At 44.7% G+C, this 18,669-nt stretch overlaps 1 protein-coding gene across 1 annotated transcript; it reads right to left on the bottom strand.

Annotated features, from left to right (window-relative positions):
* Positions 1–5,869: 5,869 nt before the first annotated feature.
* On the bottom strand, positions 5,870–16,303 carry MYNN (myoneurin). The gene is made up of 7 exons (XM_056849823.1): positions 16,011–16,303; positions 13,225–14,030; positions 9,968–10,127; positions 9,682–9,860; positions 8,536–8,619; positions 6,596–6,682; positions 5,870–6,194 (listed from the first exon to the last, which is right to left on the bottom strand). The coding sequence occupies exons 1-7, from the start codon at positions 16,274–16,276 to the stop codon at positions 5,932–5,934; spliced, it is 1,845 nt and encodes a 614-aa protein (XP_056705801.1). The 5' UTR covers positions 16,277–16,303; the 3' UTR covers positions 5,870–5,931.
* Positions 16,304–18,669: the final 2,366 nt, after the last annotated feature.

The raw sequence follows: 18,669 nt of genomic DNA on the forward strand, positions 1-18,669 counted from the left end.
CCAGCTGGCTTCATGTGGAGGAAAAAGGAAGTCATCGACTGCAAGTCCAAGAGCACTCAACCCAGAGCTTGTTCGTGTAATGCTAAACTGTGCTTGTTTCTGTAATGCTAAACTGTGCTTGAATGTTACTCTGGACCCTTCCAGATGCCCTCTTCATAACAACAGGGCTTGTCCTTTTCCTGCAGCTTGTGACAGCCATGGACTTTGGCAGGGAGAACAAGGATTCTAACCACCATCATGGCCAGAGTGGTGTAGTGGTTAAGAGTGGACTCTAATCTGGAGAACCGGGTTTGATTCAACACTCCTCCACATGAGCGGCAGACTCTAACCTGGACAACCAGGTTAGAACCAGGTTCTAACCTGGACAACCAGGCTAGATTCCCCCCACCTCCACATGAAGCCTGCTGGGTGGCCTTGGGCTAGTCACAGTTCTCTCAGGACTCTCTCTCAGCTCCACCTGCCTCACAACGTGTCTGTTGTGTGTGTGTGTGGGGGGGGGAACAGCGATTGTAAGCCGCTTTCAGATGCCTTATAGAGAAAAGCAGGGTATAAAAACCAACTCTTCTTCAGCAGTCCATGGTGAAGAGCACACAAACAAGCATCACCAAAGGTTACTGGCTCTCTGGCCTAACCCTCCAATGTCATTAGATACAAGGGTAAGGGAGTCAAGTGGTCAGCTGTGGTGGTGGTGTAAAGTGCCATCAAGTTGCAGCTGACTTATGGCGACCCCATAGGGGTTTCAAGGCAAGGGACTAACAGAGGTGGTTTGCCATTATCTGCCTCTGTAGTGACCATGGACTTCCTTGGTGGTCTACCATGCAAGTGCTAATCAGGGCTGACTCTGCTAGCTTCCGAGATCGGGCTAACCAGGTCAGGGTGAAGAAGATTTACACGTAGAAGCTCAACCCAGCCAAAAGCATATTTATTTATGAGTTGCCTCAAAGATCTAAATGGTGGAAAGGCAAGATAAAGCTGTGTTTGCTGCAAACTTAACAGCACCCATGATAAAAAAAACAGTAACATCAAGAGCCAAGAAATGTTACAAAACAAACTTTATTCAAGTCTAACATTAAAATATTGCAAGCTAAATATTTACATGACCCCCGTGCGGTGAGGAGTATAAAAGCAGAAGGCGTCCTATATACAGACATACAAACAAGAAGAAAAATGCTTTGCATGTACAGGTGAAAAATACTTCGGACGTCATTTAACCCGAGATAATTATTGGCTCTGATCTACACTCACAATAGCGCCTCATATTTTGGAACTATTATGATGGTGATACTAGTAGGATCATTCCAAATAAGAGCTAGACCAGGGGTGTCAAACATAAGGCCCGTAAACTGGATCCGGCCCCTTGAGAGCTCTTATCCGACCTGTGAGCCAGCTGAGGCAGCCACACACACCCCACTCCCGATCCGGGCTAGCAAGACCCAACCAAGTGACATTTATGTCATATCCGGCCCTCGTAACAAATGAGTCTGACACCCTTGAGCTAGACTCAAGAGTGCCTTTTACATTCTCTTTCCTTGGGAAGAACAGGTTCAGCCCCAAATTTCCATCAAAGCCCCTCCAGGTATAACAGAGCCTGTGCACCATGGCAAAAAAATGGGTAGCCCTTCTGTATCTGAAGCTTAACTGCATACTCCTGCCGACTCCAGACGAGACTTGACTGTAGTTAGCATTGCGCAAGGTATGCATGGAACACTCCTGCATCATATTACTGAAGTCGCCAGGCTCTGTAGTGGAGCCATGGAGCCTCCTGAGCCATAGCTCAATGGCAGAGCTCAGACTTTGCATGCAGAGGGTCCCCGATTTAATTTCACACTTCTATGAGGACAGACCGTTCTCTGCCTGAGGCTCTCTCAGACTAGACCAGGGAGGTCAAATACAAGGCCCAAGGGCCAGATCCAGCCCCTTGAGAGCTCTTATCCAGCCCACGAGCCAACCCACCCCCCCACTCTCAATCTGTCCAACCAAGTGACATGTCATATCTGGCCTTCGTAACCATTGATTTCGACACACCTGGATTAGACAATATGGAGCTAGATGGACTTGGGTCTGACTCGGTATAAGGCAGATTCATGTGTCCTCGCAAGGAATTTCTATAGAACCCTCTTGGTTAGCAATCTTTTCATATCACTATAGGTCTACTAAATGAATATATTCAAGGGGAAACTGTATCATGGTAGCCCCAGACTTCTGTCTATCAGTCAACTTGGAAGTACTCATAATTATTGCTACAACCGATTTCGGCCCTCTCAGAGCCTGCGTAGTGTATGAGAAGGGATAAAAACAAATTACCCATTTAAAATCTCTTCATGTACAAAAAGACAAGCTAAATGAGGTCTATAAAGTAAAACAATCATATAAATATTAAATAGCTACGTCAAGTGCAGTATAAATCTAAGAACAGATTGTTGTTTCTTTTCAAAAGTCTGAACCCCCCCTTTTTAAAAAAACGACTCACTAAAACATTAGGAAACGTTTGTATGAAAGATGCATTCAAAAACAGCAGGAGCTTTTCCAGAACTCATCTGCCGCTGCAGTCCTATGACAAAGAAATGTCTCCCATTAAGTAAAAATGCCTGTTATTTTGCAGCAGCAAACAATATGACAATTCAGCTTGTTTGTGCTTGTGAGAGAAGTCAGCCTCTTTGTCAGCTGGTTTTAAAGAATATCACCAAAACCCAGCAAGGATCAGTTTCTCAACTTCTCCTAACATAAGCACCAAAAGGCTACTGAAAGCCGTGAGTGCAGGGAGGGAATAGACAAGAGACCCATATCCAGCTCCTAGGAAGGACTGCATGTACCCCCCACTCAAATGCTGCCAACTGATCACCTGTTTGGGAGGAACGGGTAGGAGCCTTCACCCTGGTCATCCGGTTCCTCCCACCCTCATTCAAACTATTTCCCTCACACACTCAGGCCTTGCTGAAAGTGGTCCCAAATGCTCTGAAAACCCGAATGGTGAAAGAGAACACGGGAGAAGCCCCAACACGGCTGGCTGGGCCAACGGTCAGATGAAATGTAAGGTCTTGCGTTAGAAATCACACAAAGTGAACCATTTGCACATATATTTTTGTTTTGACTGCAGTTTGATTTCCCTCAAACACCAAGTAGATCTTGGGTTTGTGCCACTTCAGTTCTAAATAGCAGAAAAGCCATGACTCTCCCCAGTGCCAGAATTTTACATAATAGCAACTTGTGTTACTTCTCTTTCATTGGTTGCACAGTGCCTTGATTACATGTGACAACCACAACTCCCCAGCTCTTTCCTTCCCTGATTTGTTTCCCCAAATGCCAAACACAGAAAACAGCAAGCAAACATAAGAACATAAGAAAGGCAGTGCTGGATCAGACCAAGGCCCATCAAGTCCAGCAGTCTGTTCACACAGTGGCCAACCAGATGCTTCTAGGAAGCCCACAAACAAGTCAGATGCAGCAGAATTATCCTGCCTGTATTCCACAGCACCTAATATAATAGGCACGCTCCTCTGATCCAGGAGAGAATAGGTATGCACCATGACTAGTATCCATTTTGACTAGTACTGATGAATAGCCCTTCCCTCCACGCATTCTAGCATTATGAGAGAGGGAGAAACAGAGACTGGATGAGCTATGATGCAAAAACAAAACCCAACAACACAAACCATTCATCTTTCACCTAAATTTCTAGGAAGACCAAAGACCTTTGCTTAATTTTTAACTTGAACTTCTCAGTGCTCCTGAACAGATGACATCCATGATAATATCAAGTCACTTCCTAATCGTATCAGTATTATGAGTATTTCCACCAGGTGTCCTTAAGTTAAGCCGACATCTGGGGAAATTGACAAAAGAATCGGTCTGCCCAGCCACTAGAGCTAAGAATGGTATCTCCATATGCAGGAGTGGCAGGACCCTGATGGTCAAGCAAAAGACAGGCAATTTCTTCACATCCTGCTCTATGTAAAATCCCTGAACGCATTCTGACTGGCCAAAATGGGGGACAGAATGCAGGACTAGAAGAACCATTGGAAAGATCCAGCAAGTTGGCCTTCATTAAACAAGTTGGCCTTCATTAAACATGAAAACTCCTGAGATGTTCTGTCATGGGGAGACATGAAATTAAAAATTGCAAGTACGGTAACTATGGGGCAGCACTGTTGAAACAGGAATTTAACATTCCTATGAAGTGTTACAGAAATGAAAAAGGAGACTGTCCTCCACAGATCTAAAGGATTTTTGATTCTCTCCTTGCCTTTTGGACAGGCAGATCACTTGGGTTATTCCAAATTGTTTTGCACACTCTCTCCCGCAAAAGAAGTGAGTTGTGACTCACAAAAGCTCATACCCTGCCAGAAATTTTGTTAGTTTTTCAGGTGCCACTGGACTCTTGCTCTTTTCTACTACCCCAGCTTCAAAGATAGCTTGCTAATTGGGCAGGGGTGTGAGAATCACAAATCCAGCCTCCCCATCCGTGCGCAGGATGGGCGGCAGAACGCGATGGAATGCGGACAATATTTTGTTGGCCTTTGTCTACACCAGTGGTTCCCAAACTGGGCAGTACCACCCCTGGGGGGCAGTGGGAGTACCTAGGGGGGCACTAAGAGGCAAGGGGGCAGCAGGGGGGAGCTAGAGGTGGGCCCCTTCAACTGTGTTGTTCACTAATTTACAATAGATCAAGCTATGGATTCATGCTGGCAAAGTTGGTGGAAGCTATCAGAATTTTATTCCAGACTTTGAAGAACTGGTACCACTGGATCAAGTTCATCAGTTTAGTTGAATAAATTTCAACTAAAAAGTTTTAATTTGATTTTGAATAGACGTGCAATTAATTGTTATGGTTTTGAAGTTTTATTGTTATTATCTTCTTTAGTGCATCATGCAAACCCCTATTTTGAATAACGCTTTTTATAGGATAGGGTAGGGGGCGCTGGGGTTGAGTTTGTGGAACCAAGGGGGCGGTGGCCCGAAAAGTTTGGGAACCACTGGTCTACACTGTCCCTGCTTTCGCCACAATCCAGTAGGAAGTATGGAACAGAACATGGATTCCTAGACTGACGCTGCTACAAAAACTGTTCACCTGGAGATGGAGCATCTCATAAGCACATGGTATGAAACTGGAGAAGAAATCAGCATTTGGAATGCAAATGGCTGTGAAAGATGCCACCACAGTTTATGCAACCTCTAACACTGAACTACAGACCAAGAAATTGCTTAAAAACACAACACATCTCCATGTGGTTCTCCCAAACCACACTCCAGATAGCTAGCCCAATCGCATCTGAAGACCATGTGACTCCTACTCCTGTACATAACTGTAGCGCCCGAGGGCTGTGTGCTTGCTACAGGAGTGCTTAAAATGCACAAGTCAGTTTCCTGAGAATCTCAGCCATCATTTTAAAAAGTCAAGATTTTTTTAAATCCTTAGGGCTGTGAAAATACATTTGGAAATGTGTGGGTAATACCTGCGGAAGTCTTAGAAACAAGGAGATTCCCGAGTAAGATTCCTACTTGTTGGACACTGTTTCTTGCCCCACATAGTTCCATTTCCCTTCTCCATCATCTGGCAGAACGGGAAGAAGCTATGCAAAATAAGCAGAACAAGCCTCAGGGGTGCGTTCTTGGTTTCTACGCAAAAGAAATGAAGGGTCTCTATTCAGGGACATTTATTGAACTGAGAATTCTTAAGGCAAGTGTCAGTGAAAAAAAACTATTCCATATCCTACAAAACGCAAGAATTCTAGCATGATTTTTTTAAATAAAAAAGTTATGAACTGTTGTTCTAAATTAACAAAATGTAACGAAGAAAAAGCAGCACACCATAGGTGCATTACCAAGTATCCCTAATTCAAAGCAAAGGTCCAGCTTGGAAACGGCTTGCATGATTATGTTTGCTTTACCGATGATCTCCTTGCTCCCAGAGTCTCCTGGAGACGCCAGATGTCAGTACAACTGCTGGAGGAAAATAAACTGAGGTTCGGAATATCCAGTGATGGTTGACCTCAGCAGCGTGTCTGAGGGGGGAGACTGGCTCTCGGAGATGGGCAACAGCACCTGGTGGTCCTCTGACCCGATGGGAAGAGGCAACACTATGTCAGAAGGCTTCACGTCCGCAGACTCCAGCAGAGGGCTTTTCTCATTTGGGATGGAGTCCTGATCGTTGAAGGAGTGGTCGACTGTGATGGGATCCAGCGGGTTCTCAGAACCTGAGAAGAAAGAAGAAAGGAGAAAGGAGGAGGAAGAAGGAAGAGTTGATTTTTATATGACGACTTCAGTCTTCAGTTTCCAGATTCAACACCTATACAGACTGACATCATGAAGCCTTTCTTCCACTTCAACACTTTGCTCACATGCAAAATTAACACTGTTGGGAAAGGGTTGCAAATCTCCAATTAGCAGGGCAGTCTACATAAGGCTGGATTAACAGCGGTGTGTGCAGGAGCAGCTGTGCAAAAGCACCTGTGTTGCAGTAATGGCTGGAGCAGGTCGATCTGCACAGGACTTGTGAATGACTCGCTTGGCCTTTGCAAAGGAGGTCAAACAGATGGCCTTTTGCTCATTGTTTCTACAAATTCCAGATTTTATTTTTAAGAAATCATGCACGTACCTGCATGAACCTTTGATTTGTGCTTCTTTAGATTCTTTATATCCGCGTAGGAATTTCCACACAGCTCACAGATAAACGGTCTTTCACCTGTACAAAAAAATAGCAAGTCAGGCTTCATGGATGCAACGTAGTCACCCGACTGGAAGTTAATTTCTTACAGTCCCTTTATGCCAAAATGCTGTGCTACTTTAACATTCAGTGTGACATAAACAAAATTAAGATCCAATCAGTTACCAGCTAGGAATGTTTATTTGTTTTTTTAAAAAACCCTGCCCTTCCTCTAAACAAATCTGGGCAGGCAGCATGCATGGATCATTCCTCCTCCATTTTACCCTCACAAGAACCTTGTGAGGTAGGTTAGACTGACAGAGATTGGCCTGAAGACCCCCATCACTGAGCTTCATGGCTGAGTGAGGATTTCAACCCAGGTTTCTCCCATCCAACACCCTAACCATCATACCACACTATCAAAGAAAAAGCAAGACAATTGTGAATACAACAGGATTAGTAATCTACTAACAAGGATATGCCAATCAATATAGAAAACAAAACAATGACCTGAAAACTGGTAACTCTCAATCTATATTCCAATTCAACTGTTGGACCATCACATTAATTTCTCACACAAGTGATGCTCAAAATCTCACAACAAAGACTATTTCCATATATGGAATGAGAAATGCCAGATGTTCAAAAGTTGGATTCAGAAAAGGTAGAGGCACTACAGATGATATTGCAAATTTACATTGGTTATTGGACCATACGATAGAATTTCAGAAGAAAATCGGCTTATTTTTTCATAGTTTACAGCAAAGTTTGAGCGTGTGGATCATGAAAAGTTATGGTTGGTTTTAAAAGAAATGGGTGTGCCACAACATCTGATGTGCAACCTGTACTCTGGCCAAGAGGCTACTTTTAGGATATAATATGGAGAAACAGAATGGTTTCCAATTGGCAAAGGTGTCAGACAGTAATGTATTTTATTTCCCTCTCTCTTCAATCTATATGCAGAACATATCACAAGAAAAGCTGGATTAGATTTAATGAAAGGGGAGTGAAAATTGATGGAAGGAACATCAACAAATTGAGACATGAAGATGACACCACATTACTGGCAGAAAATAGTGAAAGCTTGAAACGACTACTAATGAAGATTAAAACAGAAATTGACAAAGCAGGATTGCAGCTGAACATCACAACAACAAAAGTAATGCTTACTGGGGAATTACACAACTTCATTGTTGACTATGAAGAAATAGAAATTGTTAAAGACTTTCTGTTCCTTGGCTCCATCATTAACCAAAAGGGAGACTGCAACCAAGAAATCAGAAGGATATTGAGACTGGGAAGGGCAGCCATAAAGGAGCTAGAAAAGATTCTTAAGTGTAAGGATGGGTCACTGGCAACTAAGATAATTCATATCATAGTAGTCCCCATTACTATGTGCGTGTGTGAAATTTGTACAATGAAGAAACCTGACAGGGAGAAAGTTGATTCATTTGAAATATGTTGTTGGAGTTTTATGGATACCGTGGACTGCCAAAAATATAAATCAGTGGGTTCTAGATCAAATCAAGCCTGCACTCTCCCTAGACGCTAAAATAACTAAACTGAGGCTATTGTACTTTGGTCACGTTAAGAGAAGACAGGAATCACTGGAAAAGACAATCATGCTAGGAAAAGTCGAAGAGGAAAACATGAGGTGGATTGACTCAATTCAGGAAGCCACAGCCCACCATTTTGCAAAACCCGAGCAGTTTTGCAAGACTTCGTCATTAAATTAATAGGGTAGCCATAAATTGGAAGCGATCTGACGGCACTTAACACACACACATCATGCACCTGCTGGGCATTTACTGATTTGGAGTACTCACATGTTAAGTGGGACCGGGGTGGGGGATGGGATTAGCACCCAGGAAGGAACATACTTGAAAACTGACCTGTATGAGATCGAAAGTGTTTGCTGAGTTCCCCTGAAGAAATGAAGCTTTTCCCACAAATGCCACATATGTATGGTTTCTCCCCTAGAGAGAGAGGGAAAAAGGAGTCGATTAATTCTCTGCACAAGCTACAGGACAAATGCATATGAAGAACTTTCCTAATCACAAACACACACACACTTCAGTTTCCCTACTAGAAGTCTTAGGAAAACACCACATATGTCTCCCCTGCTCTCCTCCACATACACACTCGGAGGCACGCGGCCTAGTTCCTTTAGGACAAACAGAGCAGCCTCACGTTCACCAACAGCCTATTGGTCTATCTAGGCTAGTGGGATCTACACAGAGTGGCGGCAACTCTCCAGAGTCCTTTCAATGCAAATTCCGAGGCTCTCATACATGCAAAACATGCCTTCTACCACTGACCTTCCCTGCAGGGCTTAAGTCCATAAAAGGCTATGAACAACTGTGCTGGATCAAACCAATGGTCCATTTAGTCCAGTAACCTGTTGCACATGGTGGCCAACCAGATGCCACTGGAAAAGGCCTTGCTGTTGTCCCAAGCACTCGTAGACAGAGCATTAATGCCTTTAATGGGCTCATCCTCTATGATGTACCAGACATTTGGGAAGGGCCCTTTCTCAGTGGTAGAGCATCTGCTTGGCATGCAGAAGGTCCCGGGTTCAGTTCCCGGCATCTCCAGTTAAAGGGACTAGGCGAGTAGGTGATGTGAAAGACCCCTGCCTGAGACCCTGGAGAGCTGCTGCCAGTCTGAGTAGACAACACTGATTTCTATGGACCAAGGGTCTGATTCAGTATAAGGCAGCTTCATGTGTTCATGTGAATCTGTGTAATCCCCCTTAAAAACCTAGAGGCTATTACTACATCACGCAGCAGTGAATCACACAGGTTAATTGGTCTTTGAAGAACTGGTTTCTCTCTTATAGCCTATTTCCAGGCAGTCTAATGCAGCACAACCCTCCTTTGGTTTGAGATCCAGATGATATGACTAGAGAGACCATGCAGTTCCCAGCCCTGCTTTGGAAACCCCCATATCACTCTGCGCTATCGTCCAGCTCCTTGGCTGTGCCGGTCCTCTTAGAGGACCCATCCCGTATCTCCCCAGCTCCGCTGCTTCAGAATCACCTGTATGCTTCCTCGAATGTGTGATGAGTGAACTGGAGACCGCAAAGGCTTTCCCACAGGTGTCACAAACGTAAGGCTTTTCTCCAGTGTGTCGCCGAACATGATAGGTCAGGGTGCTCGCCTGGGCGAATCGCTGGCCGCATCTATCACAGACGTATGGCTTCTCCCCACTATGCTTCCTAAGTGGAAGAAGTAGATTTAAGTCCTGCCGACGCACCAGACATTTCCCTGCAATAACTTCCTTAACCCAACAGGGCCAGTTTCAAGCAGTGCCCTTTTCCCTCACCTTGCGTGGATCTTCAGGTTGCTAGAAGTGGCGAACTGCAGGTTGCAGGCATCGCACTTATACGGTTTCTCCTCTCCGTGATGCATACGGCTGTGGAAAACCAGCTGGCATTTCTGAGCAAAGCCCTTGTCACAGAGTTCACATTTATATGGCTTTTCACCTATGGAGAGAATAAGGCTGCTTATTTTAGCAGGTAATGTTAAGGATGCTAAAATACAGGGTGTTAAAATACAGAGAAAAATGTGTCAAAGCTGACCTGGACAGCAAGAGAGATACCACCAGCTTTTCTGCTCAATCTCGCCAGATTCTTCCCCATAGTGCACCCCGGCTTTCATTTACAGGGGTTCCACAATCTACAGCACAGCATTTTTGGCGATCCAAAGAGTCCCTTCTACCACTGGAAAAGCTGGTAGGATCCAGTCCACTCTGCCTAAATCCAAGTCATTACAATCCATTTTGAATTTACCCAAGGCATTCAACTAGGATTTTGCCTAGGCAGATTTCAAGAACTCAGAAACGGGCCGTGAACACTGAAAAGCAAATTAACCACCCTTTTCTAAAGAGCTACACAATGACTTTATAGTTTTTTGGGGGGCAGCACTAGAACAATACTGTTAACTGTGAGCAGCTACAGGATTAAGAGAGATCACTGACAGCATGTTCTCGTTAAAAAAACCTGCACCAAGCTGCCCCATTATTCTAGCAAACTAGTTACCTTCTAGATAGAAGGAATGCACTAGGCAAGTCCTCATCCAGAATTAATTCCAGATACCACAAATCAAAATGGCTGTTGACCAAATGGCAAGTTCTGAAAGCACAGCATGAGATGTTGAAGGGAGACCACACAAGGAATGGCTCTCCAAACTTATCAAAAGGACGAAAAAGGTAAGGGGGAGGGAGAACTATAGTTCCATTGTCAAATATTTAATTCCAAACAAGGAAGGTCCACAATGGTTCATCAGGTTTAGTAAGGGCAGAAGACAACTACAACAACAAACCCCAGCAAGTTTGAGGAAGAATATTTTGGTTATGTAGGGGTAAGTATCCTGTAGGAGCAAGAACATTTGAGCAACGTAGGTTGCAATATCTCTATCACTGGAGGTTTTTCAATGTTGACAAGTTTCTGAAATGGAATTCCATCTGCAACAAACGCTCTATTAGCATAACTTGGACCAATGGGCTCATTAGATTCCATCTTTATGACATTCTCCCATCTCTATGATATTCTTTCTTCCCATGAAATGTTGATCCCATATTGTCTACTTCTGACAGTCCACACAACTCTAGTTGCCTGACCTCACTATCTGAGATAACAAAAAAATATATATTGAAAAGTGGTATTATTTAACTGTTCTCTAAAAACAAAACTAGGTTCCACAGTTAGGATTGTCTAGTTCACATTCTTTCCATTAGTTATGTCCAGTTCTGGATTGAGAGCTTATGTCAGAGGCAAGATACGAACCAGCAGTTTTTTGGATCGTAATTCAGCAACTACGGGAATTAATTTTAAGACTGTTCAACTTCTTATCTAGCCACTGCTAAATGCATCTGTAGCTGAGAGATCGCTGTAACTTGATACCGCAGGTGGGGGTATTCTCGTCACTGACGGTGGGATAGTTCCAGGGTATTGTAGCCAAACGGTTCCCATCTCCCGGACTGGATGCATGGCAACCCCCGGAGCTACGGTATGTGTCGCCACCATTCCAGACTTGCAGCAAGCCCCAAACGCTATGGAAAGGGCTCCCGCATCGTCCCGCGAAACAGGCATAAAGGAACCACGGGCAGGACAAGCCCTCCGAGTGAACCAGAGGGAATCCATTTTCCTGTAACCCCGTTCGAGTGTCCAGTAGAAGCCATTTCGCAAGGAACAACCAGACATGTAGCCAGCACCCACCCAGCCATCTGCATGATTAATGACTCATTGGAAGACTCCCTGATAGCAACAGCGAAAGATCGCCCCTCTGGCATTGCGAAAAGACTCACCCATTCGCGCCTTTGTCTCCTGTCAAATAACCCCAGCAACGATAGTCTCCTGACCCTCCCAGAATTGCGCAAGCCATAGATTTTTAGTTAGCCTATCAAAATTGCCCAGTCACACCTTTGCAGCCGACCATTAAGGTTTCATTCACCTTTTGTTCACCATGGGAACCACAAGGGAATAATCCCATTATCCCCCACCCCAAAAAGAATATAACTGGGGTCGCTTTCAGCCATAAGCTACCTTCCTTTTCCCCTCTCCTACTTGCTGTCGCTCTGTTGTGTGGGTTTTGCGCAACCCAGCCACAATACCCGCCCGACTCGCTGGCCGAACCCCGGGAATCCCTTGCCCCTGCTTTTCTTGCATTCTAGCCGCATGGAACCCTGGACACCCTCTACAGGATCAGGTGTAGTATTACCCTTCTTCAAAGGGAAACTGCCACATTGGCGAACGTCTCTATTCTACTACCTTTATTTCTTAGGCTCTGAGTGTGTTTTTGTAAGAATTTGTTTTGTGTGTGAACAAATAATCAAATAAACTCTTTTAATTCCATTGCCTCCGCCTTATTCTTTGAACCTTGGGATGGACTCCCGTAGATGCAGGTTTAGATCCTGCGGTTGTGCCCAGTGCCGGTTATTGATTCGCTAATTCCCCCATATAAATATTCATAACCGAGCAATTTGGCTAACAGTATCACCAACCACACTGCTGCAACCAATCAGCAAGTACCAAGCCACAACACTATAGGGCCCAAGGGATCAGAATGAACACATGAAGCTGCCTTATACTGAATCAGACCCTTGGTCCATCGAAGTCAGTATTGCCTACTCAGACCGGTAGCAGCTCTCCAGGGCCTCAGGCAGGGCCTTTTACATCACCTGCCTGCCTAGTTCCTTTAACTGGAGATGCTGTGGATTGAACCTGGGACCTCCTGCATGCCAACCAGATGCTCTACCACTGAGCCACAGGTAGCTTTGTGATTGATTGGTTGACTGACTGGATTTATAGACTGCCCTTTCCTGGCCAAGCCAGGCTCAGAGCAGCTCACAATCTTTCACAACAATTTAAAACCAATCCATAAATTACATAAAACATACAGCAATACAACCAGGCGCTGTAAACTATAGCAGCAAACAATACATCTATAATAACGATAACATAAACAGCAATAACATTTACACCATTAGTGGGAACAGCAGAGGCGGAGAAAGGAGAAGAACTCTGCTCAAATTCGCAAGAGGCAAGCCCGCCCACCCCCAATACAAAGCACAGAGCCTACCTGTGTGAGTTCTTACATGCGTTTTCAGCTGATTGCACTGGGTAAAGGCCTTCCCGCAGAGATGGCACACATACGGCTTGACTCCTTTGTGGATCCTCATGTGCCGTCTCAGACTGCTGGCTTCCGAAAACACCTTCCCACAGGTGTTGCACACCGGCTTCGCCTTGGGGTATTTCGGATCCAGTTGCTCCCCCAAGCTCTCCAACTGGTAAGAATTTTTGTCATTGGAAATATTGGACAAGCAGTGCTCTTTCAACGCGCAGCTCTGCTGTGCCTTTCCCCGTTTGGGTTTCACGGGCATCGTCTGGACAAGGATCTCCTGAGCAGTAAAAGTTTCGCTTTCCACCACAGGCATCAGCTGCAGCTCAGAACTGTCCCCGCCCTGGGCGGCTTGCTCCGTTATCTCAGTGGCCAGTTTATTTGCATCCAAAAACATCTCCACCGAAGAGTTCTCGGTGACGTCGCTCGGACACTGCGCTGACTTGTCCGGCAGGTTTTTTGGAGAGCTGAAGGCCTTCTTCCGCTTCTTGGCTTGAGCAGATTTCTTTTCGGGGGTCGCTTCTGCAGCCGGGGGCTGAGCAGCGTCCGCCGAAGGGGGAGTGTCCGATTTCTCCTGGTTATTGTAGTCGCGAAGGGTGAGCAGGCAAGTCTCCTGGTTCAACGCAATGTTCCCAGTGATACTAGAGGTTTCTGTAGAAGAGGGATTAGCAATGAAAGCAAAGTCTTCCATCTTTATTTTACACTTAGTGACCACCTCCTCCACTCTGAGATAGTCGGCAGCCTGGTGTATTTCTTTAACATTCCAACTGCAAGGAAAAAAGGTTCAATGGCAACGTGTGGTGGGTGAAGAAGACAAAAAGTGCCTGAAGAATCTTTATAAATATGAAAACTGGATAAAAAAATGGATGCTTATAGTTTTCCCATTTAGAACAGACTGATTTTTAAAATTTACATCAGGATTTCTTTTAATTGCCACTTAAAAATACTGGTAACCTAGTACAGCGGTTCCCAAACTTTTTGAGTCACGGAGCACTTTTCAGGAGAGAAATTTGTCACGGAGCACTAATTTTCACCTAGCACATATGTACTAAACAAATTGACAGTAGTATTTTTCTTTCCAATCTCTTCACAGAAATCTAGGAGATGTTTCGAGGAGTACCATGTGCGCCGTGAAACTACTGTTTCGTATGCAGACATCCTGGCTTATTCTCTGCAGATGCCCTCCCAGATGACAGAGAAGAGAAATGAAGCCAACATTTGTTGAGGCAAACCAGGATTTGAGGGCTTGTGAATTGAATCTTGGTTTCCCAGACTAACCTCAGTTAAAATAAACCATGGTTTTCACACAGTGTCTGAACCAATCCATTACTTCACTGGCCTCTTTCAGGCACTGAGTCACGGAAGCCACTTTTTTGTGATGTAGTCCTACATAGCTGGGGATTGTATGACTACAACATAGCTATGAGGATGGAACTGATCTCATGGGGCTCTCTCATGCATTTGGCAGTCCATATCTATCCAATACATGCAAGGGATCCACAAGGACTTGCAGGAGGCATCCCATTTTCCCCTCCCCCACTATTTCATCTTTCCCTTCCCTGAAAGCCCCATTGCCTCTTTCCCCTTTTCCTGTCTTGTTCTCTCCTTCCCACCCACTAGCCAGCTTACCTTTACCTCCCCCCTCCCCAACATCTTCAGTTTTCCCTCCCTCCCTCCCTCTAGCAGTGTCTACCTGGGAAAAGTCTGGCCAGGTTGCACAGTGATGGCCACAAGGCCAGTGTATAGTCGCATGGTGGGGAACCCGCGAGTGCCCCAGGTTTGCAGAAAAATGGACGTGGAGCCCCTATTTTGCCCTAATCCCTCTATTCCCCATTTCTTGCAAAGAAACACATCCATTAAAAAAATTCACAGTTGACCAAAGATGTACTATGCCATTTAAACTTAAATGTCACAGACTGAAGAACCAGGAAGAATCAATCCCCTTACATCATTCCTAAGGCAAGGGAAGTCATGAGTGAACCACTGCTCCCTTAAATAATCACTGGTAGAGCATTTGCCTACTGTTTATGTGGTATTAAAATATCTGGGCTACGGCCAGCTACTCTAAGATAAGCCCTGTGGGATCAGACAAAATATGCATCTAGTCCAGCCTTCTGTATCCTAAAGTGGCCAACTCAATGCTTCAAGAAAGCTCACAAGCAGGACCACTGCTCTCTCTCAGGAATTGGCATTCAGTGGTATGCTGCCTCTCACAATGGAGGATTCATTTAGCTACCACGACTGACTAATCCTGGAACAAGGAGTTCGGGCTAGATCCAATTCCCAGGTGCCATTCAACATTATCTCAAGTCTTCTAACTTCCCTTTCTGTACTTCCTGCCCTTTCTGGGTTACCCATGAACACATTTGAATCAGCCTTATACTTAGACTTTTGGTCCATCAAGGTCTATTCATCGATTGGCAGTGGCTCTTCCAGGACTCAGACAGAGGCCTTTCACATCGCCAACTGCCTGGTCCTTTTAACAGGAAATGTTGGAGACTGAACCTGGGACAGTCTGCATGCCAAGCAGATGCTCTACCACTGAACCACAGCCCCTTCCCTAATAACGTGTCTGGCCTTTACCAACAAGATTTCCGAGAAGGGCCTATCTTTTTAATTCATTGTGCTGAATTAATATGCCAGATATGTTTTATCCGGCATATTAGCCGCAAATAAAATTTATTTAGTTATGTACGTATTTAATTCTCAGTGCTAAACAAACACATACCGAACCCCGTTAATATTACCTGTCAAGGTTTAAATTTCCTGTATATATGAACTCCAGAAGTTTCTGAAATCCATCGGCTTTCACTTGATTCTGATCCAAAACTACGTCACTTTCTGACGTGTCCTTGTAAAAAGCCCCAAAGTACTCACTGAAGGAAGCCAGCACATTTCGATGAGCTTTGAACTGAAATTCACCAATAACGACGGTGCAGTCGCACAGGAAACCTGCCTCTCGCTGTTTGTTCAGCCTTTCCAGGAGATGCTCACAGTGATGTGAATACTGCATTTTGGGGAAACAGGATTCAACTTTTTGGTCTGAGAAGGCAAAGGAAAATTTTTAGTAGCAGGGCACCTGTACAGAATATCCAAGTAACCATAGTCCCTGTACACTACCCAAAGGGCTTATCTTTTAAACAAGCAGGTTGAAAATGAAACCATAAAGCAAGAAAGAGAAGAGGTTTAACTACTATGCAACAAAGCAGGGACTTATATTGGCCAAAACAAGGCAGAAACAAGTTTTTAGCAGAAGCTGTTGACTTGATTGTGAAAGAGGCTGTTGTAGGCTCACAGAGAGCCACCATGGTGTTTAATAGTTAGAGAGTTGGAAACCCAGGTTCGAATCCCCATGCTGCCTGGAAGCCTGCTGGGTAACCTTGGGCCAGTCACTCATATAGTCTTAGCCTAGCCTACCTTACAGGGTTGCTTGTGTGGATAAAACAGAGGAGAGAAGAATGATGTCAGCGGCTTTGTATCCCCATTTGGAGAGGATGGTGGGATATAAATAAAATTAGTGGCATCTTCTCAATCAGCCAGTCTCACCAAATGCTAAACATCATTTTTCAATGCCACCGGTCATAGAGATGGCCATTAATATAAACATGCTATTTGGATGTCACGAGACTGTTTAGCTCTGGTATAAACTACTTTTCAGTAAGATTAAAGTACACTGGGAGTGAAGTCCATAGCTAGCAGTAACGTCTGGACAGTGAACCCAGAGAAGTAAATTCCCAAAAGTATTTATCCTCTGGCACATCCACATTAGAAATAACATGCCATCTCAAAGCAGATCTTTACAAACAGTAATTTCATGCGTGTGCTTTTCCACTACATATCCTTGAGTAGTGAAAAATATATGCAAGCATGAATTAACTGCATTCAAACCACATCTGATAGCCCTGCATGCATATTTCCTTTCATACAGAATGTCTGTAAAATGTGGAGCAGCCTCAAGTTCACCACCTTCCATGTATTTAAAAAAGGCTTTACAAATGTTTCAGCAATGCAACAATACTGCTTGTGGATACTTTACCAACAACCATCCTCCCCTGAAAGCTATGTCCTCCAAGTACCAGAAGTAACACCCCTACTAGTCACACAATCAATTATGCCAATGAAAGAAAGGTCACTTTAGACTTCTCTTGCCAGAAGTTATTTCCTCTGTTTTGATAGCCTTCAAAGGCAACCTCCTAAACAAGTAAAGAAAGCATATACATCAAAGCTTGTATTGTTCTCCACTGCGGTTCCAATTACACCACTGTCCCTTTACCCACAATTCTGGGGATTCCTTAAATACCACTCACTGGTTTTGGGAGGGCTGTAACCTGCACCATACTCTGGCCTGCCAGCCCTATTTCAAGGCTTGCTGTCCCAGACTTCGATAACTTCAGCCACTATCCCTGCATTCTTCAGTTCAACACACCAGGAAACTTGGTTCAGCCTTGCTAGCATCTCTTGTCTCATCCTTGCGCTCGTCCCTCTACCCAGTTTCCCTGCCTTATTACGTTGGAACCATTGGCTGCCAGCCCAGTTCCTGAAACCGTGTTAACCAGAAAGAAATATAAGTCCCTGCTTTGGTTCTTGTAGGTTATCCGGGCTGTGTGACCGTGGTCTTGGTATTTTCTTTCCTGACGTTTCGCCCGCAGCTGTGGCAGGCATCTTCAGAGGAGTAACGCTGAAGGACAGTGTCTCTCAGCGTCAAGTGTGTAGGAAGAGTAATATATAGTCAGAAAGGGGTTGGGTTCGAGCTGAATCATTGTCCTCCCAAAAGTATCAAAGGTAATGTGCAAATCATTGTCCTGTAAGTTAGCACATTATCTTGATACTTACAGGACAATGATTAGCACATTACCTTTGATACTTTTTGCAGGACAATGACTCAGCTCAAACCCAACCCACTTCTGACTATACATTACTCTTCCTACACACTTGACACTGAGAGACACTGTCCTTCAGTGTGACTCCTCCGAAGATGCCTGCCACAGCTGCGGGCGAAACGTCAGGAAAGAAAATACCAAGACCACGGTCACACAGCCCGGATAACCCACAAGAACCGATGAACTCTGACCGTGAAAAGCCTTCGACAATATTTTAAGTCCCTGCTTTGTTGCAGGGACTTAAAATATTTGTTGCATAGTAGTTAAACCTCTTCTCTTTCCTGCTTCATGGTTTCCTTTTCAACCGGCTTGTTTAAAAGATAAGCCCTTTAAAAGATAAGCAGGAAATCCTCCTGGTTGGAGCAGGGTTTAGCCTCCCAATAAGTCTTGCAATCGCATGCACACGTGCAGCCCGGGGACACGCATGTTTCCTCAGATTCCCGGCTGCTTCCAAAGCACGTTTACGGCCGGAGGGAGCCTTCTGTGCAAAGTCCCAGGCTTCACGGTCCGGGGAAGAGGGGCGACC

The sequence above is a fragment of the Euleptes europaea genome, chromosome 5, assembly GCF_029931775.1.
Source record: "Euleptes europaea isolate rEulEur1 chromosome 5, rEulEur1.hap1, whole genome shotgun sequence".
NCBI classification, from domain to species: Eukaryota; Metazoa; Chordata; class Lepidosauria; order Squamata; family Sphaerodactylidae; genus Euleptes; species Euleptes europaea.